Below are 25138 nucleotides of genomic sequence, written 5' to 3'. Positions count from 1 at the left end.
CAGGCCAGGCTACAACCGGCCTTCCTGAAAGTGAAGAAGACAGACACCACAGCCAAGTGGAATACAAAAATAGAGCCTCTCTTTTGTTTAAAAAAAAAAACAACAAAACAAAACAACAACAAAAAAACCAACAGCAAACAAATTACGGACAGCTAGAACCCGGGGCTGCCCCAGCTCCTCCCAGCCTGGGCAGCGCAGACCTCGGCCCTGCCGGGCTTGCTCCCGCCCCGCGGCCGGCGGCCAGCTGCGCGGGGCGGGGGCCGGCGGCGCCTACCGGGGCTCGGGGGCCCAAGTCCTCTGGCTGCCGCGCAGGCTGCGCGTGAACGGCGGGTAGTTGAGGAACTCGAAGCGCAGGCTCTGCTCCGTGGTGTGGTGGCCGCGGGGCAGCCGCTTCATGAAGTGCACCTCGCGCTGGTGCTGCCGCGTCTTGGAGCCCTTGCGGGGCCGGCCCTTGCGGGTGAAGGCCATGTACCAGCCCTCGTACTTGGCGTTCTGCAGCGCCGTGTAGTTGTTCTCCAGCACGATCTCCGTGAACACGCAGTCCTTGCCCTTGCCGTTGCTCTGCAGGTCGGGGGGCCAGACGCCGCGTTACTGGGCTCGCCGGAGCCGCCCCCGCCCCCCGGCACAGGCAGAGGGCAGGCGGCCCCAGACAGCAGGTGGGCACCCCAGCAGATGGCAGGGTGGGCACGAGCGGCAGCCCCACCCCACCCCCACCGCCCGGGCACCCGCTCTCTAATCCCTCACAAGCCGCAGCCCACCCGGCAACTTCCTGTCCTCCCGGGCAGCAGTGACACATGGCTGTCTCCGGAGGGCTGGGCCCCAACACACAGGGCCAGAGTGGGGGCCCAGACCCTGCCTGCCCTGGCCTCCTGCCCACCAGTCTGGCCCAGCCGCTCCCACCCGTTCCCCAGCCTCCCCAGCCCTCTAATTCGGCCCTCAAGGACCCCAGGGGCCCCAAGGCAGCCACCCTATGGGGGAGGGGAAGGGAGGCCTGTGGGGGGACGCTGAGCCCCCAGCCCCAGAAGCCCGGGAAGCGGGGCGCTGGAGGCTGGAGAAGAGCCGTGACTAATGGGGCCATTTCAGAGCTCGGCCGAGGGGCTGGGCCTGCGGCTTACTGAACATTCCAAATGCTGGTACCATGTAATTGGACATAATAGCAAAGCAATTTGGCGATTTGTTAAAAAGATATATGGAATTTACCACCCCCCCCACCAGCCCCTTGCCTAACCTTCCTTCTTCCTCCTGTGCCTTTATAGCTTTTCATCTCTCCAGCAGTTTCCTTCTCTCTCACCTCCCCCACTATCCCCCCCCACCACCACCAATCATGAGCTAACCCAAAGGTGGCCCCGGGACCCTGGAGGAGTCCTGCCAGCCCAGTCTACTCCCCGCGCCCCAGGAACCCTCCCTTCCTTCTGGGGCCCCACCTTGGCAATCAGCTTCCCCTTCTTATTCATGCAGATGTAGAGGCCAGTCTCAGCTCCCCGGACTCGAACCCGGCTCCCAAAGGTATCCGTTTCCACAATGAGCTTTGCTGTCAGGGAAGGTGGTGGCATGGTTATTGGAAGCTCCCAGACCCCCTACTGTACCACATCTGCACCCCAGCTGACCCTCAGACCTGTCACATTCCAGTAGCAACTGCTCCAAGAGCAGGTACCCAAGATGTGGGCTCCAGCCCCAGCCCAGCTGCCCATATGCTCTGCAACACTGGGAAAGAGATCAAGTCCCCTTTCTTGGGCTCAGGCCCCTCACCTGGACTCATACAGAGAGGATGGCAAGATCCTGAAGCACAAGCTGAATTCTGCAGAGGAATCTCGGAGCCATCCAACTGAACAGACCCTCTTTTACAACCAGATAGTACTGACTTTTATGTCAAGACTTCATGACTAGAGTTCTACTCTCATCGAAAGATCTCTGGGAATCCTTCAAACTCCAAATATTCTGTGTACAGGCCTCATAGATCACTATAAACTTCTGGGGTGCAGCAATGACATCAGCTCTGAAGCCAAACATAAAAGCACTCCCTCTTCTGTTTCTGGCACCTCAGGTTCTAACTCGCAGCCTTGGCCACCCTCCACCCCCACCCCTATCTTTGCTCTGCAGAGATGACAAGGATGGAGACCACTCTCCCTACACACACAGCCCATACACAGCCAGCTGTTTTCCCAGAACCAGAACCCCAGACCCCAGCTGAGAGGCTTTTGCTCTTCTCCATGCTTCCCAGTCACCACTGTCCCCAGCCCCAGTGTCCAGAAATCAATGACTCAAATAGTCTTTTCTCTTTCAACCCCCATCACAGCTGGGCTTCTCACCCCAGTAACCACTTTCTGTGGGTGAGGAGGGGAGAAAATCAGGCATGCTGGCTTCTCAGTCTGGAAAGCCGTTGAGACAGGGAGCTCAATTCTGTGCCTTCTTCCCCCTCACCTTCCCCTTGAACAGCCAACTTGCCACAGAAGTCCTGTTCCTTGTCTAGTCTCTGTGATTCCTCCCTTTGAGGCTGTCCCCAAGAAGGGGATGAGGGCTGATTTAGCTGTCAGGACTAGGACAAAAGGGGCTGCATCTCCTGTCCTCTCTATTCCTCTCTATTCCTCTCCCTTCCTTGAGAAAGTAGCTCTGGGACCCCCAGAGCTGTCTCCCAGCCTGCACCAACAAGGCAGCACTTTCCCTGCCCCCAAAACTAATGGGGGGGGGATGAGCACCAAGGTCAGCAAGGCAGCCCTCACTGCTCAGCCAGTGACCACCCCCACCACTTCGCATAAGCGCAGAGCTGGGACCCAATGGCCAACTTCTCAGTCTGGCTCCAAGTCAGCCATGGAAATGCAGCTGTCACCTCCCCTCCCACCCACCTCCTCTTGGACCCAGCCAGTCTGCTCATCCCTCTCCTGATTCGCCTTCCAGAGCAAGGAGTGGCTGCTGTTAAGGGCTGGAGGGACGCTGACCGGAGAAGGGGCGAGGGGATCACACTCTGAGGATTCTGGCCAAATGGGGCAGACAGGGATGAAACAATCCCTCTGTTCCTTCCTGGGACCAGTTCAGAAGCAATTCAGCCCTCTACTCTCCTGGCTGCATAGCCTAAGCGCCTCTGCTCCTGCCTGGGCAGACAGGGATCAGGGCACCTGGAAAGCTTCCTCCACTTATAAAGACAGAAGTGGGCATTGGACTCCAGATGTCTGAAGACGAGCTCCCCCATGGCCAGCTTAGCCTCTCCTTCCCTCTCTAAACCCAAGGATGCTGGACCATTTGCTCCAGTGAAGCAACCCCAGGAGAAGCTAAGCATCCGTTCCCTTTCCTTGGAAGCTGGGAAGGGCAGCAAGCAGCCGGTCTGGAGGGACAAAGGGACGGCAGGCTGGCCCTGCCAGCCCAGCGGGGGAGCTCGGCCACCGGGCAGGCCGCCCCCCACCCCCACCCCAGAGAGCCCCCAATCCCCTTCCTGGTGGATCTGGGGAGCTGGGGCCGCAGTTTACAGCGGCTTTCCCGACAGGGCTTTTGGAAAGCTTAACATTTTCAAACCTATTCTTCCACCCCAGTGACAGATTTATCCCGGGAAAATTATGTCTCCTTCTCCAGCTTTGAAGGGAAGTCAGCTACGTCGATGCAGAAAAAATGCAGTGAGACATACTCGATCCCCCAAACTGGCTCGAGAAGAGGAGAAAGTATTCAGGAAATGTTAAAAAAGGTGAAAGTAAGAAGAGTTTTAATCGCTCTGCCAGACGCGGGGGTCTCTCCAGAGATTCATAGAGAACAATCTTGAACCTCTTTTTTAACATTTACAGACTTGCAACTCCTTTCAAACTCCACATCTGAAAAAAGGCTCGTTCTTTTTCTGTTTTATATCATTCTTCATTTTTCTTCTTAGCTCTTAAAATGCCTCACCTTTTTATTACATTTTAATAGAGTCTTCCCCTCTCCTTTCATGGTTGTTTAACTTGGTCATTATTTAAAGGTTTTTAAACTCACAATAATCGCTCTCTAAAAACAACACCAGCCGCCCAGAGGGCTTGCTTTTTCTCTTGGTACATCCAGGACTCTGGAAATTGGCCTTGTTTCAAGGCAGGAATATTGAATGTTTTAGAAATCAATCAGTCCTCCGCCTCTCTGCCCGCGGTAGCTCCCTGGACTCAGCACCCCGCAGGAGCCTGGCGCCCCGCTCCGACCACCACCTAGGTTCCTGGGTCAGTGGAGTGGAGACACCTTTCCCAGCCAAGCCCCTATGTGCGGCTGGCCCTTCTGATCAAAATACTTAAAGGTTCATGGCACCCCCTGTCCAAGCTGGAAAGGTTGGGGCAATTTTTCTCTCTTCTCCTTCCTAGCTCTCTCCTTTTGTGGACCCTGGCGACATATCCTCTTTCAAGAGCTTCCCTTAAACCTGGGGCCCCTCCCGCAGACCCCCTGTCTCCACCTGCAGCTGGGGAGGGGTGTGTGAATGGGGGAGGTGGAAAGGGAGACTCCTGGATTCATTCATCTGCTGGGCAGGGAAGGGGCACCTGTGGGCCAAGTACTCCCCAAGGTCCCTTCCCCAGCCCTCTTTTCTCCAGCTGACCCCCACCAGGCTTCTTTGCCTTAACTCCTTCCCTTCTGAGCTGAGGAGCCTGGAGAGGCCTCTGGCCAGCACAGATGGGGCCTGCAGGTCCCGTCAGAGCAGGCCAGCCAGGGGAAGGGGGGCATGTTCCACAAGCTACCTGTACCCTGCCGGGCGCAGCTCGCCTTACCGAAGGGGTCCCCGTCTTCTGCCATGGCGTTGATGCGCTTGTTGGCCAGGACCTGCACGTGCTTCCCGCTGGTGCGGCTGTAGAGCTGGTAGGTCCGGATGAGGCGGCGACTGAGCTGATCCGTCACCAGGCTCTGCTCCCTCACATGCTGTGTAAAATTAGGTGAGGACTGAACAGTTACCTTTAGGAAATTGAAAAATACACAACACGCCATTATAATGCTACTCTGCCCAGGGGCCCCCAGCGGCCCCCATCGCCCTGCACGCACCTCCACTGCCCCAGACAGCCAGCAGGGGCTGCGGTGTCCCCCCAACCTGCCAGCTCAGGCCACAACACCCAAGCCAGGAAAGTCAGGCAGACCCAGCCTAGCAAGGATGAGCCCAGAACGACCTGGACCTACCTGTTGCGAAGTCCCCTGGGACCCCCAGCCGGCCGGGATCAGGGAACCAAGCTCCCTGCCCGGCGGCGGCCGCACCCCCACCCCACCCCCGGCGCCCACACGCCTTCCTAGAAAAGCAGGGCGCTCGTTAGTAGGGAGGCAGCGCTGCCCAATCCCTGACATTTATAAAGACAAATTTGCGGAGCAAATGTTCCGAGCGCAGAGCCTAGGCACCTGATCTTTCGGCCAGACCCGCCACAAGTCTCCCCCGAGAGCCGCGGAGAGAGTCCCTGCAGCAGTCACCGGGACTTCTGACAACGAACGCTCCGGGGCCCCGCTCGCACCCCTTCCCCGGCAGCCGCATGTGGGTGCTCCTAGAGTTCCCCATCCACTCCCAACCCGGCCAGGATGCGTGGGAGACAGCGCTGGAGCCCGAAAGCCCGCGTTCGAGCCTCGCCGCACACCAGCTGTGTGACCTTAGGCAGGGCGCTCCCTCTCTGTTCCCTAACTCCCTCCTAGGGGAATCGGGGCTGGATTTCGAGGGATCCTCCCAGCCCCGCCGCGCTGGCCGCAGGGTCGGTCCTCGGGCCCCCGCCCGACCTTGCCAACCCGCGGCCCCCGCCGGCCCGCCCGGGCCCCGCCGCCGCGCAGTGCGCCTTACCTGGGCTTGGAGGCAGAGGACCAGCAAGTGCAACAGCCTGTGGGAGACAAAAGCGGGCGGGAGAGAGAGGGCGCGGGGTGAGCGGAGAGGGCGCGGCGGCGGGGCCGCGCGGGGACGCGGGGGCGGCGGCCGTACTCACAGGCAGCTCAGCGCCGAGCGGGGGCTGCCCATGGCGCGCGGCCCGGGGAGCACCGAGAGCCCGGCGGGATCACGCCGGCCCGCGGGCGGCCGCTAGGGACGAGCCGAGGGCGGCGGCGGCCGAGGACGGCTGGAGCACGGGGGGGCGGCGGGGGCCGGACGCGGCTCCGCGGGTCCCGTGGAATGTCGAGCTCGCCGCGCCGAGTGGCTCTGCGCCGCTGCCGGAGCCGGTGGCCGCTGGCTGCTCAGGAGCCGGAGCGGGCGGGAGGGTAACGGGCCGGCAGGGTGGGTGGGTAGGTGGGAAGGGAGGGGGAGGGGTGGGGGCGGGGGGCGCCGCACCGGGCGCGAGGGGGGAGCGCGGGGCGGGCGGCCGGAGCCCGCAGCCCCCGGCTGGGAGCTGGGGCCGGGACGCAGCCCGGGGCGGGGGCGGGGCGGGCCGGGGCGGGGCGGCCCGCGGGTCTGGGATTGGGGGGTCTGGGCTAGGGGAGGGGTCTGGGGACCGCGGGAGGGGCGGGGGGCGGCCAGTGGGGGCGCCTCCCCCCATCCCCGGGCTGACCCCTCGCGCGCTCTAGGGGTCTGGACGCGCGGGGATGGGGGGCGGCTCGGGCTGGGGCTTCCTGGCCCGCGGGGTGCGCCGGGGTCGCAAGCTGTGCCTCCGCTGTGGGGCCGGGTCCGCTTGCGCCCCAGGCTGGGCGGCGGGTGCGTGAGCCACCTACTGTGTGCTTCAGCCGTGCATGCCCCTGGAGGTGGCCGCCAACGCGAGAGTGAGTGGCTGTGCGGCTCCCCGGCGGCCCGGCAGTGAGAGCGTCTGCGACCCGGACCGACCCCACACTCACGGGGACCGACCCCGACCTTTCTGCCGAATAACCCTTCTCGCGGGTCTCTCCTGTCTCACTCCGTCTCCAAGAAGACCCTAAGAGCGAGAAATGTCCCCTCCATTATCAGCATCACCCCTGCCTCCGTCCCACTCGCTAGCCTGAAGCCTCAGAGGAACCATGAGCACCTATGTGGGGGAGCCTAGAGGTCCCTGGCAGGACCCGTGGTCGCTGCCGCCCTCCCAAAGCTGCAGCAGAGGGGGCCAAAAGATCTGTCAGCTGCTTTTCCTGGAGAAGAGACTTAGATCCAGGCCACCTAGTCTTTCCCTCTCAGAGTCTCATTACTTGTGCACTTTGGCATTTACACACCTACCAGACTAGATGTGGACTAGTGCTTTGCCTCAAAAGCGGGTGCAGGTGGGAGGATCGCCAAAGGAGGTAGTGTTTAAGCCCCTCCCAGGCCCTCACCTCATTGCCTTCCCCCCCAGGGGCTTCTGGAACCCCTGAGCCATAGTGGGGTGGGGTTGGGCAGAGATGCCCTGGGACACATACTTCTGAGGAGCAGGTGGATCCCCTGATGCCCTATCCAGACGCTGCAGTCGCCCATGACCTTTGCTGCCCCAGTGGCACCCCAGGTCCTTGGGAGTTGGACTGGAAGGCTTGGGATGGTCCTGGGAAGCCATTAGGCCAGAGGCAGTAGGCAGGTCCTTGTCCAGCAGTACAATCAGGTGCTGCCTACCTCTCCTTTCTCTGTGCCCCACCTCTCCCAATGCCCCACCTGTCCCAGCCCTAATGCTAACACTGAGTGATGCATAGATAGGAAAACAGAGGACTTGTCTGAAGACCTCATCCTTCTTCAGAGAAGGAGACTCCACGGGCCTGGCCCCCCCTCCAGGAGTCTGTTCACTCTGCTGGCTCCTGTACACACAGATTTCCAGGCAAGAACATCTTTTGGATCAGAACTTGCAGCTTACAGCACCAAGCTGGGCAGGGTGGTTCTGCAGTTGATGTTTGATGAATGAATAATGAAGAAATTGGCTGAGCATTTAGACCTCAGCCCATGAGTGGCTGCCCCAGGAAGACTTGCCTTCAGACAATAATCACAAGCACCACTATTTATTAGCACTTGTGTTTGCTAAAGGCTGGACATGCACGGTCTCCTCTTAACCCCACTAATGGGTGAGTGCATAAGAAGGGAGACAGGTGAAGTGGGCTCCAGTGCCCACAGCCCCAACCAGGCCTTTTCCTTACTGTCCATCTCTGTCTTAGAGGCCTGCAGGCCACTTGCTGAGTGTCTGCCTCCCCAGCTATAACTGCTTCAACAGGCAGGATGCTCACCATCTTAAATGCATGCCCTGCACATAGTAGGCTCCTGAAAATATTTATTTGTGTGCATAAATGAATGAATGGAGAGATGGAGAGCAGAGGGTGGAAAGGGCCTTCTCCCCACCAGGAACCCAGCCCTCTGAAAACAGTCTGGATGAGAACAGCATGGAGCAGGACCCAGGCAGGAGTCAGGGCAGTCTAGCCCATCCTTAGTGTGCATAGTGTTGGAGCCACAACTAGAGTCATTCTGAGCACTGGCCCATCCCTGGAGTGGGGATGGAGGCCAGAGATCATCTGACTCAGCATCCAACCTTGGTTCTGGAGCTCCCAGAAGGTTCTGAAATCCCTGAGCTGAACCTCAATGATCTTAACCCACTCTCTTCCCTTCCCCAAAGGAGATGGACATCTTGGGAGGGACCTACAAGTGTGGAGGTCAAGGTTTTAGTATTACTTTAACCTCTATGGAGGAGAGGGGCCTTTCTATAGGACAGAATTCCTTTACATTGGAGAACTTCCCCTAAAATGAACCCTCATCATTTTGGGAGATTCTTCTCACCTCCCCAAAAGTCTATGTTTTGGTGTTGGGAGGTTGGGGCAGGAGGGAGAAGATGGGGACACCTTCACATAGGGCACTGGGTACTTACTGCCTGGGCACGCCCCGTGAGTGACAGATGCAAATATTCCGCAGGGGCCCCAGCAGGCCCTCTCTCCCTCCCTCCTCTCTTGCTCGCTTCCCGGACAGCTCGCTCCTTCCTTTATCTTATCAAAGCCCCGTAATTACAATTGCTATTTTGTTTCCTCGAATCTGCAATCAGAGCTCTCCGGCCCTGATGAGGGAGCGCCTGTCAACCTGATCGCTGAGTGACAGCCCGGCCACCTTTCCCGGCCGCCCCCACACTCCGCAAACACACACACACACACACACACACACACACACACACACACACACACCCTTCGCCTCCTGCAAACACAAACACACACTCCTTGCCAACATAAACAGCCTCTCTCCGCAAACACGCCCTCGCGGGGACCCAAACACACACCGTCAGCCTCTTTCCAAATGCATCCCGTCCCCAGACCAACCCTGGCCCCTCAAATCCGCACACCGCAAGGACTGCCGCTCGCTGCACCGTGCGCCTCCGGCGCCTGGCGTTCAAAGCGCTGCGGTCTCCACCGACTGTTCAGACGCAAATCGCCGAGACTACGTTAAGTACTTTAAGCCCCTGGGAGTCGTCTCCCCTCGCCCCCCAAATACAGCCCTGCCCATCCTCCCGCGGTCTGCCAACCCCTGCGTACATCTTCGTCCCTCGGTGCTCCGAGGTCAAAGTAATTGGCAGGGGCCCTACTGTGCGCTGTGCTGGCCGAAGGGGCAGCCAGGAGAGGCGGGAGGGAGAATAAATGCCCAGCTCTGTCCGCCAGGCGCCTCTTCAGGCCGGGAAAGTCCTGGGAGAAGGCGGAAGATGTAGATTGGGCCCCCACTGCGGGCAGGAGCGCGCTCGGTGCCTGCCTGGGCCTCAGGGAGACCCACCCAGGAGACAGTCAAGGCTTACAATGAGCGCTCAGGAGCTTCGCACGGGTAAATATCCGAGCAGGGCCACGCACAGGGGGTTGATGGGTGGGTTGGGGAGGCACCCCCCAGACATGACTTTTCGTTGCACTCAGCCAGCCTCCCGCACCCCCAGCCACGCACGTGCGGGAGACTCTGGAGGTTATAGGTGAGAAGAAGGGAAAGGCTCTAACAGGAGCTTTTTTAGCGAATGAATGAATGAATCAAGCAAGCAAGCAATCAACCAAAGAACGAATGCAGTCAGCCTCAGGGACTTACTCCTCGCTTTCTGCCTAAACTTCGGCATTCCAGGCCACTCGCGGGCGAGACCACTCACGTAGTTCCTGGGAGGCCGCAGGGGAGCCACACGGTCACAGGCGGTTTCAACCTCGCCCACTAGAGGGCGCCAGCTGCAATTCCCCCTCCCTCGCGACCCGCCATAAGAAGGTGAATGGTCTCCAGCCAGGCTGCCCCACTACGCTGGTTCCCAAAGGAAGCACTTTAGGAAAGAGGAGAAAGGGTTTGCGACCCTGATCGCTGCAGCACAGAAGTCACCTTCCTTTATCCTCAATTTGAGAGAAAATGAAAATGAGAGCTCCTCGTCAAGGAGAGGGTGGAACTGACTCCAGGGATGTGTTGAAGCAGGAATGCTTTCCCGTGTTGTGGGACACTCTCCAGTTTCCCTTACATGCCCCAATACTAGCCCCTTCAGGTCACCTAGGGACCCCTCCCGCTCGTTCCCTCATTTGCCCAGCAACCAGCGTGAGAGGGAGTGGGCTTGGCCCCACCACCCCACCAGGCACTATACTCTGTCCACCCTCAGCATGTCTGGCCCCAGGCTGTCTCAAGAGTTAAACTTTTGTTTGTTTGTTTGTATGTGGGACATTGAAATCCTGCCCCCACAACACAGCTGCTGAACTGCTGACCCCAGAGTTGGTCACATATACACTAATGCTCACACCAGGTACTTCCCTTTCTCCTCCTGGCATAGCAGCAGTCAAATCCCAGAACACCTTATTACAGGCACCAGAGCCCCCCAGAACCAGGTGATGTGCTGGGGGCCAGGAACCACTTAGCCCAGGAGGCTGAATCCCAGGGGCCTCTCTTTGCCCCCATATGCCAGGCCACCCGGATTCTGGTTTCTCTGTCACCCAATCTGGCCAGCCCCCTCCATCTGGCCCCCGGAATCAGGTTTCTAAGGGCCCAGACCCGCTCAGGGACAGCCTGCAAGACGAAGGAGGGGCAATGACTGGCCTCTGCCTTACCTCTCACAGGCCCTCTCAGGGCCTGAGCCCCTTCATGGGGTTAGGGATGCACATTCCTCGGACTACTTAAGCCCCCTTATCTGCCCCCCTGCCCATCAGCCTGAGTGCTGACAGAGGCCCAGGTCCCTTGTTTGGATGCTGATAACCTCCTGGGATGGCCCTCCCCCACCTATGGGACTGGGAATGGGTTTGGTGTTGGGAGGTCCTCTTTTAGCAAGATAGTTGGGGCCCAGGCCTGGCCTCACCCCCCCACCTCCCGGGTCCTAAGGATAGCAGGATCCCGTATTTCCTCACCCTCCCCAGGCCTAGGGCCACCCTCGGTGCTGCCACAGTGCCACCTGGTGGTCCCTAAGGGAATGCCACACTAGCAGGTAAAGAAGTCACACAATTGAGTTGCAAAACTCCACATCACTTTATTTAAACCTTTATCCAAAAATGTAAAAAGTATTAAAAATGTGTAGTCCTGAGCTTCAAATGCTGATATCCAATCTCATAGGCAAGTGGGGAGAGAGGGTGAGGATAAAAGTTCAGAGTTTCTCCCATTCATGGAGAAAAGGGAAGCCCCAGGTATGGCATAAGATTAGAAAAACACCAGGGTCCTGTGAAGGATAGGACCAGACTCTCTCCTAGCACCAGCTCAAGATCCCCCCACCCCCACCCCTCCTCTTCAATGGAGAAGACATATTTAAATTTCTTGAAACCTGTATAGGAACATGGTGCATGGCACATGTGGCAGGCAAACAGCGGACCTAAGGAGAGCAAACAAGGGGTCAGCATCTAGGCCTTCACCTGCTGGTCCTACCCCGTCTCAGACCTGGCTGGACACCCCTCCCACAACTCACCAAAGAGGCTAGAGCCTACCCCCCTGCTTCTTGGCAGGCAGGATGGGGCACAACTCAGCTTCCTCCTCACTACCTTCTTCTTCACTCTCTTCTTCCTCAGAAACGTCATTACTTATAGTAACTGGTGGACACAAAAGCATAAGGAAGAGGTTAAAGCCAGACCCCCTTCATACCATATGCCATTTATTCATGCCCTGTGGTGCTAAGCTTGCAGGGACCCTGACCTCCCAGAGCTGATGAGCTGGGTGGGAAGAACCTCCAATACTAAGATGACAGAGAGCCAAAGGAGACCACATTAGTGGAGGTGGAGACACTGGGGCAGGTTTCATGCAGGAGGTAGGCTTGAAGACAGTGGACAGTACGGCCCATATGGGAGCTGCACTAGGAGATAAGGCTGGGATGGGGTAGGAGTGTGGACCGGGGTGGGAGACCTGACGAAAAATCCACTAGATCCAAAGGAGAAGACTCTCACCAATCTGGTGCCTCCCAGTGATCCGCACAGGGCCAGAACCTGACTTCAGGCGGAAGGTGACAGGTGGCTGGAGCTGGAAGTCATCCAAACTGAGCTGGAAGGAAGACAAGGATGAAGGCCTGGCCTGCCCCATCTTGTGATGAATCAGTCTGTCAGTCCTTCAGTCCTGGATTCCACACCACCACCTCCATCACCTGGTTGGGCAGAACTCACCATGGGTTGGCAGGACAACTTGAGGTTGGCCACAGGGACTGCAATCTCCTGGTGGTCGTGATTCCTGGCCACGACTTCTACTACGTTACACTCATCTTTGGCCCCCTCGGTGAGGCAGAGCTGGAAAGAGTACACAAGGCCTTAAGGTCTCCCCAAACAAGGGCTGACACAAGGGGAGGCATCTACTCTAGAACTTGCCCCGCCCAAGCGGTCCCCGGGTCACCTCGCAAGAGAAGCTGCCTCTGTCAGGCAGAGGAGGTGACTCTCAGTAAAGGGGACTGGGGGGACGGGTAGAGGCCCCCGAGGTGCCTGCTCAGGACCAGCTATTCACCACCCTTCCCAGCAAACCTCACCATGGTCAAGGCCAGCACATGCTCCGCATCATCCTCTTCCTCTACCTTGAAGGTGAAAGAGCGGGTGTGGCCGGAGAGCTCACAGCCTGGAAGAGGGAACGGTGTGTGAGTGTGCGTGAGGGGCGTTCCACCAAACCTCTGAACGTGCAGTCGTGGTCCGAGCGGCCGCCTTCGCGCCCGCTTCTCCTCGAGAACACCTAGGGCGCTCGGCCCTGGACCCCACCCCGCACACGTGCTGCAGGGGTCGCGCCCCCTCGTCTTGCTTGGGCTGCGCGTGCGGGCCCCCTCCGCCCCCACTCACGTCGTGTTCCCATCTGCATTCCTGTTCAGCCCTGCCCCTGGCCGCCCCAGCACCACCCTCATGCCCTCTTTTCCTCAATACCGAAGAAAAAACTGTCCATAGTGACCGGAGCCGGGACCCGCAGACCCCCGACTCCCCCGGCCCGGACTCGGCTCTCCTGACTCAGGAACGCCAAGGCGGCTGCGGCGCCGGCGGCCATGCTGCAAGGGCCGTCTGGGAGCTCCGCCCCCGACACGTACAGAGCGGGGAGCTCGCGGCGGGTTCCGGCCCCGCCCATTAAAGGAGCCGCTGGGCTTGAGGGGAGGGACCGAGGCGCAACCAGTCCTGGGCTGCTGCGCCCGGGAGCTCGCGCGGCCCCCGGTCAGACTTCTGTTAGGACTCCAGGAAAGTTACAGCAGTGGATCTTTTTAATGTTAATATCCTTATTTCCATGACTACGGCTCTCGAGTGGTCACGGAGTGGCTCCTGCCTCCATTTTCTCTAGCTCTTCGCAGCCTCTGCTGTTTCCTCTCCAGGGTAAGCGTTCGTTATTATTTCCGAAGTAGAAAAGTGGAATCCCTTCCAACACCGCCCTCGTAAAGGCGAATTTCAGGGCAGCGGTTCTTTAAGTATTTATTTTATTCATGAGAGACACACAGGGAGAGAGACGGACAGAGACAGAGATTCAGGCAGAGGGAGAGGCAGGCTCCATGCAGGGAGCCCGATGTGGGTGGGACTCGATCCCAGGACTCCAGGATCACGCCCTGGGCCAAAGGCAGACGCTCAACCGCTGAGTCACCCAGGCATCCCTCAAGACTGCGTTTTTCTTGTAAAAGCATAAAAAATATGCTATTTGCCTTTGCTCCTAGAGCTGAGGATCCTGAAAGACTTTTCAGCTATGGTATTTTCTCTTGGAACTATGGAACCACTCGGTCCTCTTCCTAATCTAACATCTTAAGGTTACTACCCAGAAGGCCTATCTTTGAGCTTCAGGTGCTGGCTGGATGCTGACGGTTGCTAGCAAAGGACATCATCTCAGATTTGGGGCTGCTCTTCCTAGCAGACGTTTTGGAGTTTGTAATTCTGAATCAATCCAGAACATCCTCCCACCTTAGACTCCTTGGTCACATAGTTTGGGCAACTCCCCGCAACCCCCATCTTTCACCTTTTGACCAAAGAACCGGATAAACTGAAACTGTTCCTTATTCCACTAGATACAGGGAACTCATTTAAACTAGCTGCCCTAACTCACACCCAAGCTATTAACTGTGGGAAGAGGGTGGCTTGGCCAAGAACTACTTTTATATTTTACCTTGCCTTGGGGAAAATTTGGAAGTCTTTTACTGGTGATGAGAATGGGAAGGTGCAGCCCCTAACTTGGAACAGCTGTGGAGAATACTTGCTTGTAGATGAGGCATGAAAGCCAGGAGAAAAGGTACCAGGAAGAAACAAGTAGGTTTACACAGTACACCACCACACCACATTCACTTCAAGTTTTATTTTGCCTCTTGCATGGTCTTCAGATAGTTTTACAGTTCGTTTTCTACAGGAACTGAGCTGTGATCTAAACAATCAATGAAATGTCATTCCAACCTTAATAAATATTCATAACCATAGAAGAGAGCATAGCACTTTACCATCCTAAAATGGTGAAGGTATAGGTCTGGACATCTGTTTCATAGTTAGCATCTATGAACAGAAGATCAGTCAAATGATTAAATCAAGATAAGACCACAAGCAAACTTGCTAAAAATCCTGATTCCATAGATTTACCCTGAAATCCTCCAGATAAATGCTAGAATTGTCCAATAGTGTACAAAATGTACTTAAAAGAGACAACCAAGTGGCAATAAGTTGCTTTAAACAGTATCTTGTAGAAATCTCTTCCCCTTAACCCCTGAAAATGCAAACTTGGTTCCAGCTTTCCAACACCATACCCTTCTAGCAGTTAAAGGTTTCTATCCCCAAAATGAAGAGGTCTCCTTCCTCCCCTCCCTTCATCTTACCAATTCAGTGCACACTCACAGGCCCTGGATACTACTAGGTACACTGCTTTTTCAAAGCCCACACTGATGGAACTTCATGAAGGAAGAAAATGTTTCAGGTTTCCTTCTCCTTGCCCCTCCCACCTCAGCTCAAAGTCAAAGTCAAAGAGGTGATAACAAAACTTAGGAGAAGCAAGATAACAAAATACTGTTCTGAATCCATGGAAAAGTCAGCCAGCCATGATGAAAAAATGAATCCTGCAGAGATTACCTGCTAGCCTCATGCTCAGAACCCCTAAAAAATACCAAATCTAAATCAAAATACATGGAGCTTTCAGAATGTGGTTAAAGGAAAAAGAAAAGCGTAACCATAAGTCATTGGTTAAAGTGTGCTCATTGTTTCTTTTAAAAATTAGATAAAAACATGCAAGAATTAAAGACTCTGATTTAATAAAACCAGTTGTAACAGGTCTTGAAATTAAAAGACAACTGATCTCAGGGCAAACGGGACCAATCAGTCCCTGAACCCTACTTGACAGATGTCTACACTAACATTTCACATGCTGACCTGCATCGAGGTTAATTTCCAGAAGTGACTGCACTTTGCAACAGATTGAGTCCCATAAAGTTAGGCTCTCGTACCCAAAGTGGTCATGGCCTAGCCCTAGGTGGGAGGCACTTCAAAAATAATAAAACTTCTAAAAAATAATAATAATAAAACAGGCAAAAGTAAAGAAAATCTACCTTCCATTGATTTACATTATTCAAAGTGCCATCCTGAACCACACCCTTTCATCTTCAAAAGGAAAAAAAATTACAAAAACAGTGAACACAAAGTATAGTCAGGTTACAGCTAGTTTATATACAAAAATTTACAAGTTTGCCATTTTTAGGCTTTTGCCACAAACAACTGCACATTTGTCCCTACAAAGCACAACATGCCTGAACCAATGGTCACTACAAGAGACAATTGGCCATGGCTTTACAAAGAGCAGAAGAACTGCCCCAAATTAAAATCATTTATTCAGCTTAAAACTATACCACAACCATCCCACTTGGAATCTCTACCCTGAAGCCTCTGAAACCTACTAAATCTTTCTCATCTCTGCCATGTCCCCAAAGAATGAAAGACATTTCATTCAATAAGCCAAAGAGGATGACAAATGATTCTGATTACTCTTAGGTGAGAAATGCAACCACACTGGATGCAGAACACAGTGCTGACTACATTTATTGAAGACCCCCTCCCTATAAACCCACGTAAGAGGTCTTGGCACCTAACACAAGACCCAAAAAGGAGGACCACATCTGTTTCAAACAGGATTTGCATCAAGACTATCTTCCAACCAGTGAGTAATCTCAAAGTGTGACAGGTGAGTTTAATAGTCTTCGTTTCCAATCCCAATTGGCTGATTTGTTGCCATTCCAGAGGCTGAACTGTATGAAGACCCCAACCACCACCCACCAGGTGAAGAGACTTTCGAACAGTTCAAAGTGCCAACAAATGTCACAGGCTCCGACCAAGTATAACCACATCCTTTGGAAATCCTTCCATTTTTGCAATTTCAAAACAGCCTAGCTTGCTGTAAAATTCCAGAATTCTTTTATCATCTGGTCTCACTTCACAGAAAGCCCCCCGGGAGCCTGGAAATAAAATAAATATTCAAAATGTAAATGTCAATTAGAATCATGGGTAGGAATTGTGATGAATCCTTAATATATTTCAAATACATGATAGTAAGAGTTTGTCTATACCAGCGCCTAAATTTCATACCACAATTTTAAAACCCATATTAATATTTAATGAATATTAACAATACCAAATACTGCAGCAGAAACTATCTTAAGTGATAGGTTAACTAGCCTGAATGTGATTAGTCTCAATGTATTTCAAATCATCAAACTGTATACAATTTTTAATTGTCAAAAATACCTCAATTAAAAAAAAATACCTCAGTTTAAAAAATTGTCAGTGAAACTTTTCTCTAGAAAGAAAATCTTTTGAGAAAAAGATTAAAAGAAACCTCAAGACAAAAAATACCTGTTTTAATATTTTTATTATAAAGAACCTTTGACAGGCCCACAGAGCAAAGGTCATTCGAGCCTGTCACAAACCAATATAATCAGAATACATTATGTTGTATATTCTAAGGCATACCTCATCCATGTATGTGACTCAGTTCCAAGCACAACACTGAGAATTATGCTATCTTAAGACAGAGCTGTTTAAATTATTCCACAAAAGATACCAATGACTCAAATGATAGAAAGATGCAACAGTAAGTGCATTCCCATATACCAACCCTCTAAGGATTGGTCTCAAACAAGCTGCTCAATTTTGTACTGAACAAGAACAATTGCTTTTTAGATTTAGATTTTCTTGTAAAAAAAGTATATTAGTAGGGACACCTGACCAGCTCATTAGGTAGATCATGTGACTCAATCTTGGGGTCAAGAGTTCAAGCCTCAGGCTGGACATAGGGCATACTTTAAAATAAACAAAGTCTAGAATATTTATTATCTAGCCCTTTACAGAAAAAAAATTTCAAACCACTAATATAAAGCAAAATATTTCTAAAGGTTGAATGTGGAAAACAAACTCAAAATTTTGGCAACTCTGCATTCCTAAATGAAGTTTCTCCCCAAGGTTCATTTAATTTTCAATTATCCTAGTGAGCCTCATGGCAAAATAAATTTAACCTAGAATGTTCTCATTTCAATAGGGCTCAAAATAAGCATTTATAGTGTAAAAGAGCAGCATTTCCCAATTATCACTACATATGCAATTGTTATACCACTAATAATTCAGAAGCCAAACCACAAATGGTGGGGAAGGGAATGTAAACTCACCATAATTTACTTTTTATCCTGTCCCCACTTAAATCTAAACATTAGCAACTATACATATATGTACTCACCATTAGCCTTCAGTGAAGACAGGAGGCAAGCCATCATGCTTTTGGCTACACTTGGGTCAGTTACTTTTTTGTGAATATCCATCTTTATCAGAGAAGGGAAGTTGGCAAGGAAAGTTTCTGGTAACACTTCTTGCTCTTCATGGAAACTCAACATTATTTTCTGTAAAAATTTGAAAGAATCTGAGTTTCAGAAGTTACTCACTATACACTATACACTATATCCCAACTGTATAGTGGGATATACACTATACACTATATCCCAACTGTATAGTGTATCCACTATACACTATATCCCAACTACCAGAACCTAGCAAGAGGAAGAGGAAAAGGAAAGCAACATTTAATAACTCTTCGAGTCATTATGTAATTATCACATGAAGAATTAATTAGCTTTAATCGTAGCATTTTCGCTTTGAGAAGTTTGTCTAAATAGAAAGTGATATCCTGGATTGGATCCTGGCCCAAAACAGGACATTAATGTAAAAACAAGTTAGTAAAATGTGATGCACCAAAGTTGGTTTCTTAAGACTGGACAAATGTAGAAAATGGGTAAGGGATATAAAGAAACTCTCTCTATAATCTTTGTTAGATCTAAATATATTTAAAACAAAAAATAAATTTGTTTGTATTGCCTGCACAAAAATGTGGATGTAAAAAACATAAACACGCTGGTCATTCTTTATATGTTCCTATACTGAAAACTGTAATTGTCAGATATGAAGTAACAAATCAACAGCTCAATCATCAGCATGCTGTAGTTATATATCTGTGTACTCCCAAGTACATGAAGGCCACTCTACACCACCCTCTTATTACATAGCCATCTGGCTAGGGATAGAAGGTAAAAAATAGTAATAAACTGTAAGAGAATATACGTACGTTGGTATGGAGAAGAGAAGTAAACAACTTCAGAAAAGAAAAGTTTAAAAATGAATCAGTGTTCTAAATCACCATAAGAGCTACTCTAGGAGATATTGTCTAGAAGGTTGAAGGGGATTTCTGGGGTTCTAGTATATGTTCCTTGATTTGGGTCCTGGTTACACAAGAGTGCTCATTTTATGTACAATAAATAAATAAAATAAAGTTGAATTGTACAGTTAAGATCTGAATATTTTATTGTCTTCCAAATACACACAGTAAAAAAAAAAAAAAAAAAAAGGAAAGAGGAACATGGAAGAAAAAAGTCACAAATAAAAGGGTCCAAATATGTATCAAAAAGTATTTATTGAGCATAAATATCAAGAAAGAACTATTTTTAAAAATACACATGATGTATAAACCAAAATAATCACAAATTGTAGAGGAGAAATTCACTGAAGTTGGTACAGAGCTGACATATGACTTCAGAAGTGCTCCTATCTGGGGGCACCTGGGTGGCTATAGGTTAAGCATCAGACTCTTGATCTCAGCTCAAGTCTTGATCTCAGGGTCATGAGAGCAAGCCCAGAGTTAGCTCCATGCTAGGTGTGGAGCTTACTTTAAAAAAAAAAAAAGAAAGTGCTCCTTTCTGAAAACAGACTTCCAGAGCAGCCTGCCTCTATTATTTTTTTATTACAATGAGAAATACATTACTGAGAAGGAAGTGGGTTTCCTGACAACCAAGCAAATGAGAGATTTTAATGACATGAACTTGACCTGATCCCCAAGAAGAGACCATTTAACTTTGGCGCTTCAAAACAAGGGGGAAAAACATTAGGTCTATATTATTTTTACTTGAGGAAGTATTATAACACTTCTAAATTTAAAAAAAGAACTCCATAATGCTGAGGGAACAAAGGAGAATCTCATGTTGTCTTTTTTTTTTTTTAAGATTTTATTTATTCATTCATGAGAGATAGAGAGATGAGAGAGAGAGGCAGAGACACAGGCAGAGGGAGAAACAGGCTCCATGCAGGGAGCCTGACGTGGGACTCGATCCCGGGTCTCCGGAATCAGGCCCTGGGCTGAAGGCGGCACTAAACCGCTAAGCCACCCGGGCTGCCCAAGAATCTCATGCTTAAGGGGGTGCCTGGATAGCTCAGTCAGTTAAGTGTCTCATTCTTGATTTCAGCTCAGGTCATGGGATTGAGCTTCACACTCAGCAGAGTCTACTTCTCTCCCTCTACCCTCCCAAAATAAATACATTTTTTTAAGGGGGGGGTAAGGCACCTGGGTGGCTCAGTTGGTTAAGTAGCTTTTTTTTTTTTTTTTAAGATTTTATTTATTTATCCATGAGACACAGAGAGAGAGAGAGAGGGAGGTAGAGACATAGGCAGAGGGAAAAGCAGGCTCCCTGCAGGGAGCCCGATGTGGGACTCTGATCCCAGGACCCTGGGATCACAACTTGAGCCAAAGACAAACACTCAACCACTGAGCCACCCAGGCTCTCTAAGCATCTGACTCTTGATTTTGGCTCAGGTTGTGATCTCAGGGGTCATGTGATCAAGCCCTGCATCAGGCTCCAACCTCAGAACAGGTTCTGCTTGTCCCTCTCCCTCTGTTCCTCCCCCCTACCCGTGCTCTCTCTGAAATAAACTAATTAAATCTCCCTCCTCCCAAAAAAAGTTCTGATACACTAAAAAAAGGTATGCTAAGAATAAGTAAGAATTCAGGACGCCTGGGTGGCTCAGTGGTTGAGCGTCTGCCTTTGGCTCGGGTCGTGATCCCAGGTCTGGGGACTGAGTCTGGCATTGGGCTCCCTGCAAGGAACCCACTTCTCCCTCTGCCTATGTCTCTGCTTCTCTTTCATGAATAAATAAAATATTAAAAAAAAAAAGGAATAAGAATTCTTTTCTGTAGGACACTTAGAAAGCACGGAGATTTTAAGATATATCTGCTTACTTTATTTACAAAAAATTACTGTAGTATAACTCTAAACCTGTTATTACCTCAGCCTCAGAGAGTTCTTTGTCACCATTTGGCTTGGTATACTTCTCCTGCATGAAGGGAATCCAGGAAATTTTACATTTTTTAATGAAGGGGGTCACATCTACAGTGCCCAGGGCATAACCACATATGCCATCTTCATCTTCTAGGACAAAACAGTAATCCAGGCTAAGGGAAAGCAGGCCTCCTACTAACCTGTTCAGAAGAAAAGAGGGCAGAGTGAGTTTTTAACACTAAACTTTAGACTCCAGTGATGTAAGGCCTAATGTACTTGAAAGGCAACCTATGGAAACTACATTTGGTGTAAGAAAAAACTGAAAATACACACATATTAATATTTAGATTCTATTAAAACTAAAGTGGGATTTCTAGAAAACTTTATTTCTAGTCATCACCTCCCCTCAACCTGATAAACCTGGCTATGAAATGCTACTCCCAAATCCAACAAATCCAAATACTTCATCACATACTTGTCTCCAATAAGGTCAGGCTGACTTTGAAAAGGTAAACCCACTCCATCGTCATACATTTCTCTGCAAATCTTGTACACGGAAGCCTGAAAATATAATCTAGTTAAGCAACACATCAAGAAAAATAGCAACAGAATTTTACAATGGGTCTCGTAAGTTAGACTGGACTTCTAGGATAGGGAATAACAAAATGCCTAGCCTGTCATAAATGTCACCTCTGCTTTAATACAAATTTATTCACTGAATCATATTTATAAAATCTGTAGAAAATAGTATGGTTTTAGTAAACCAGAAAACTGTTTTGCAGGGGATAGTTTTAGGTAGTTAAGCAGTAGATTCAAAATGCAGCAAACAATGCTGTTGAGTCTCTCAGTTTTCTTTATGTCCAAAATGTTTTAAACGTGTTACTGTTTGTTAAACAGGCCTGCTGTTTCCTGTAGCTGACTGTCAACAGCTTCTTAGATACTTGACAACAGAAAACTACAGAATACTAATATACTAGAGAATCAGCCAAGGACAACGTATCATTTGGACACACTGATTATTTTGTCATTCCAACTCTAAATGTGACTTTCATAAAGGAGGACTTACAGGACTTAGCTCAAGAGATTTTTCCTTAAATATCACCCCTCACATGTTCAATGTCTTAGCTAAGTTTTTCCACCTAAAGTTCTTATTTGAACACAAAGAACTACTTCTTTATTTTTTCTTTAAAAATATGGAACACTTCACAATTTGCATGTCATTCTTGCATTGGAGTCATGCTAATCTTCTCTGTATCATTCACAATTTAGCATATGTGCTACAAAGCAAGCATCAGAACCGATTCTTTTAATCAGGGAGTTCAAAGGTGGTAAGTGAGCACCATAACCATATACCAAGTGGGTAGGTAGACAATTACCTCATCTTTAGGAAAATATGGTCTGATAGTATAAACTTTGGAGGTAGGAGTCAGTGGGGGTGGTTGAAAAAAGAGATCATTTGCCCCATCAATTGGCAGCAAACGCTGTGGGAAGAAACAAAAAGGAGATGGATTAGTGTTGGGAAGATATCCATTTCTTTAAATGGGTGTGCACTGCAGATTACCAACTTAACATTAACTGGCTACTGCAGGCAGACCTAAAGAAGAGGGGTGTTCTATGCTCTACTAAAATAAACACCTCTTTGCTGGGGGAAGGGGTGCTTCTGAATAGAAATTACCCAAACTGAGTTACTTAGCTTTAGTAGCATATTAATGGGGATTTCAGTTTATAATTTAAAAAAAAATCTATTCCAGTATCACAAATCTATTTTTTTAAACCAATTTTATATAGACCATCTCTGTACTAAAAGATGGCAGAACAGAATGTCAGGAGGAGAGGTTTGGTCTGAAGAGGGTTATCTGTCCAGGAGACGCTTTATCCCCAAAGCAATGCGCTTCAGTTTGCTGTGCGCAGCAGAGCACCTGTTGGGGGGAGAAAAGTAGAGTACCTGAAAAGTCCATGAACAAATTCCAAAACCAAAAACGCTTATTTTGTTCAAATTTTCATTAACATAGTGTTATTCTGAGTACAATTTTTATTTATAAAATAATTGGGAAGGTATCCAAAAGTCCTTTCACCATTCACTTGCATAATTATTCATCCTTTTTGCTCATGGAGTTTCCACTGGCAAACAAGCATGCGCGCATTGTGCATTGCGGGCGCAGATTAAAATGGTGTGCGACCTGCAAAGAAACAATGTGAAGTGTATACCTAGAGCCGCTGCGCTTCGCAGGCGCGGGGGGAATTGGCAGCATCTCCTTCAGAAATTACTGTGAAAGAGGAGGAAAATTTGATTTAAAATCCAGCTATGTAACTAAATTGAATTTGGGACTAGAAAGCCTTCGGCAGACCAATCCTTCCAGCCATCTGATGCGCAACATAAGGTTTCTCATAAAACAAAGAAAATGTCAATTCAGTTGTGAATTCATATTGATACCTGGAACTCTCCTGCTAGACCACCTCTAAAGGCCCAGGGTTCTTGGTCTCCAATTAAGAACTGTGCTGAAGAATGACTACGACACCCTGTTGAGATCAGATCCAAGCGGAGAACGTTACGAGAAAGGGGATTTCCTGGGGTCTCAAACGTCCAACAAACTAACAAACACTTCGTGGAAATAGCTCTCTAACAATAATAATCCAGGGTTTTAGGACAAGGCTGTGATAATAATTTTTTTTTAAATTTGTAATAGAATTTCAATACTGATGTTTCTTCTGATTAATGAATAATTACCGTTAAAGAGTTCTACCCTTTAATTATAAGAAAGTCAGTCTCAAGTTTGTCTGGGTCAAGTTTACATATTCCCTAGATACAGCTGTAGAAAGAAGAAAAAAAAAAATCAAGCCAGCTGCATGCTCTGTAGTGAAATTACAGTAATTATACAATGAAATGAATGCGATAGATAAAACATTTTATTATCACAGCCCATGAAGGAATTAAACCTGTCTGAAGTCACATTTTACATTATGAGGAAGGGTACAGGAAGGGAAAAAGGGGGAAGAGGGGATTAATCTTGTCAGAAAACTAAGGTCAGCAGAATAAACAAAAGAAATTTTTCAGTAAGTTGACAACAAAATACAATGAAAACGTTATTTTTTCTAAAAAGACAATCCAATTCAGACTTGGTTAATACCAACAGCAGTCAGACAAATTCTAAGAACTAAGGAGAGCCAACTGACACTCCAAATTTATTCAGAGCTAAGATATACTTTTCTTAAAAGTATGACAATATCTGGCTCCTGATGGACCATTACAGTCTTTGCAGTGCACTGAAAACATGCACAGAGCTGCAAGGTTTGAGGTCCAGAAGTCAGGATTAAGGTCACCACTTACCCAACTTCAAAGGAAATAAAGGGTAACTAACAAGAAATAATTGAAAGCAATTATTTGGAGGCCAAATCAAAATCACCTGCCTAGTCTTCTGACAAGATAAAGCAGCGCAATATAGTTCTTTTCCATTTGAAGACAGCATTCTACCTCCTGTTCAAGTTAACAGTCTCATCAGTACAAGATATAGTGTGCTAGTCAGACAGTCCCAAAGCAAACCAATTTTTTTGTTCATAATTCAGGCCCATTAAGAGATTATATCCAGGTTTGTCATTTTTTTAGGGGTAGGGGTGCTTTAAGAACACATATAATATGCAAATTTATAAGATAAATACGAAATAGGGTCAAAATTTAGGGTAAGAGAACGTGCCCCATTCCATAGCTCAGTGTAAATTTACACTGCAGGAAAAAACTATACTCTCAAACTTTAAGATCAGCCAATTTCCCCTACCCCCCACTTTGAGACTACAACGTAACTAGCACTTCCAACTATTACAATAAAAAGCTGCATGTACGAAGAGCTGTGTAAATGAAAACATGGTTAATGCCTCAGTCGCTGCGCAAACGTGACTTCAGTTCATGCCTATTGCCCTTAAATCTGAGCTACCTCACAGATAGAACCTTTCAATTTAAACTAATTAATCATGACGCGCTGTGAACATCTGCCGCTGTCCATCCAATAGTAGTAGACACTTGTGCTGAGGATTCTCCCATCTGTACACAATGGGGAAGAAGATAATAGAAGTCGTTAGTAATCAAAAGTACTGCATAGCCACATTCTTTAAAGGACTGAATGCCAGCTGGACTGGAGAGAGGAGAAAAACAAAGGGTTCTAATCAGTAACTCCCTGAAATTACTATAAATCCATGAAAATACTCTCCTTGTCGTGAGCCTTTTGTGAAGCTATGCGGATGCTAAAACAATTATTTAAAACTTCTAAGATACTCTGACCTTGAGATTATACAATGGCTATCTAACAATTTAAGAAACTGCCCCGATATTTGCACAGTAAAGTAAAACCTGAGAGGAAACAAAACAATACCTATGTAATCAAGAA

General features: G+C 49.5%; 3 protein-coding genes and 1 non-coding gene across 7 annotated transcripts in view; all 4 read right to left on the bottom strand.

The window, feature by feature from the left end:
- Positions 1-270: 270 nt before the first annotated feature.
- On the bottom strand, positions 271-5917 carry FGF8 (fibroblast growth factor 8). Of its 4 annotated transcripts, none has more exons than XM_041745562.1 (6): positions 5886-5917; positions 5704-5783; positions 5107-5168; positions 4707-4887; positions 1425-1531; positions 271-561 (listed from the first exon to the last, which is right to left on the bottom strand). In XM_041745562.1, exons 1-6 carry the CDS (start codon positions 5915-5917, stop codon positions 271-273), a joined length of 753 nt encoding a protein of 250 aa, XP_041601496.1. The 4 variants fall into 4 exon arrangements, with proteins under 4 accessions (XP_041601496.1, XP_041601497.1, XP_041601498.1 ...); XM_041745563.1 differs by having other exon boundaries at positions 4707-4854; XM_041745564.1 differs by lacking the exon at positions 5107-5168 and having other exon boundaries at positions 5747-5783.
- Positions 5918-11224: 5307 nt separating this feature from the next.
- NPM3 (nucleophosmin/nucleoplasmin 3) lies at positions 11225-13229 on the bottom strand. The gene is made up of 6 exons (XM_041744567.1): positions 13099-13229; positions 12717-12802; positions 12364-12483; positions 12151-12244; positions 11679-11799; positions 11225-11585 (listed from the first exon to the last, which is right to left on the bottom strand). Exons 1-5 carry the CDS (start codon positions 13214-13216, stop codon positions 11687-11689), a joined length of 531 nt encoding a protein of 176 aa, XP_041600501.1. The 5' UTR covers positions 13217-13229; the 3' UTR covers positions 11225-11585; positions 11679-11686.
- Positions 13230-14479: 1250 nt separating this feature from the next.
- Positions 14480-25138, bottom strand: part of OGA (O-GlcNAcase) — a 28564-nt gene continuing 17905 nt past the window's right edge. Inside the window, exons 11-16 of the mRNA XM_041742708.1 lie at positions 23194-23279; positions 22136-22240; positions 21235-21320; positions 20767-20959; positions 17900-18059; positions 14480-16625 (exon numbers count right to left, since the gene is read on the bottom strand). Of these exons, the coding sequence (XP_041598642.1) occupies positions 16489-16625; positions 17900-18059; positions 20767-20959; positions 21235-21320; positions 22136-22240; positions 23194-23279 (767 nt within the window). The 3' untranslated portion in view covers positions 14480-16488. The remainder of the gene's footprint in view (positions 16626-17899; positions 18060-20766; positions 20960-21234; positions 21321-22135; positions 22241-23193; positions 23280-25138) is intronic.
- Positions 21947-22051, bottom strand: LOC121485935. Its single transcript, XR_005986436.1, has one exon. It is a non-coding gene; the product is annotated as a U6 spliceosomal RNA (small nuclear RNA).

The sequence above is a fragment of the Vulpes lagopus genome, chromosome 2 (assembly GCF_018345385.1).
Source record: "Vulpes lagopus strain Blue_001 chromosome 2, ASM1834538v1, whole genome shotgun sequence".
Taxonomy (NCBI): Eukaryota; Metazoa; Chordata; class Mammalia; order Carnivora; family Canidae; genus Vulpes; species Vulpes lagopus.
Note: the sequence above shows the minus strand (reverse complement) of the source record. Positions and strands in the feature narration are given on the sequence as shown.

What these genes read in the sequence shown, in the direction of transcription:
- FGF8 (XM_041745562.1), bottom strand. Translation starts at nt 5,917, where the DNA reads ATGGGCAGCCCCCGCTCGGCGCTGAGCTGCCT. An exon ending in CCCAGGGGACTTCGCAACAG is followed by an intron (nt 4,888 to 5,106) that starts GTAGGTCCAGGT and finishes AATTTCCTAAAG; the next exon opens with GTAACTGTTCAGTCCTCACC. An exon ending in AGAAGACGGGGACCCCTTCG is followed by an intron (nt 1,532 to 4,706) that starts GTAAGGCGAGCT and finishes CTTCCCTGACAG; the next exon opens with CAAAGCTCATTGTGGAAACG.
- NPM3 (XM_041744567.1), bottom strand. Translation starts at nt 13,216, where the DNA reads ATGGCCGCCGGCGCCGCAGCCGCCTTGGCGTTCCTGAGTCAGGAGAGC. An exon ending in ATGTGCTGGCCTTGACCATG is followed by an intron (nt 12,484 to 12,716) that starts GTGAGGTTTGCT and finishes TACTCTTTCCAG; the next exon opens with CTCTGCCTCACCGAGGGGGC. An exon ending in AGTTGTCCTGCCAACCCATG is followed by an intron (nt 12,245 to 12,363) that starts GTGAGTTCTGCC and finishes TCTTCCTTCCAG; the next exon opens with CTCAGTTTGGATGACTTCCA.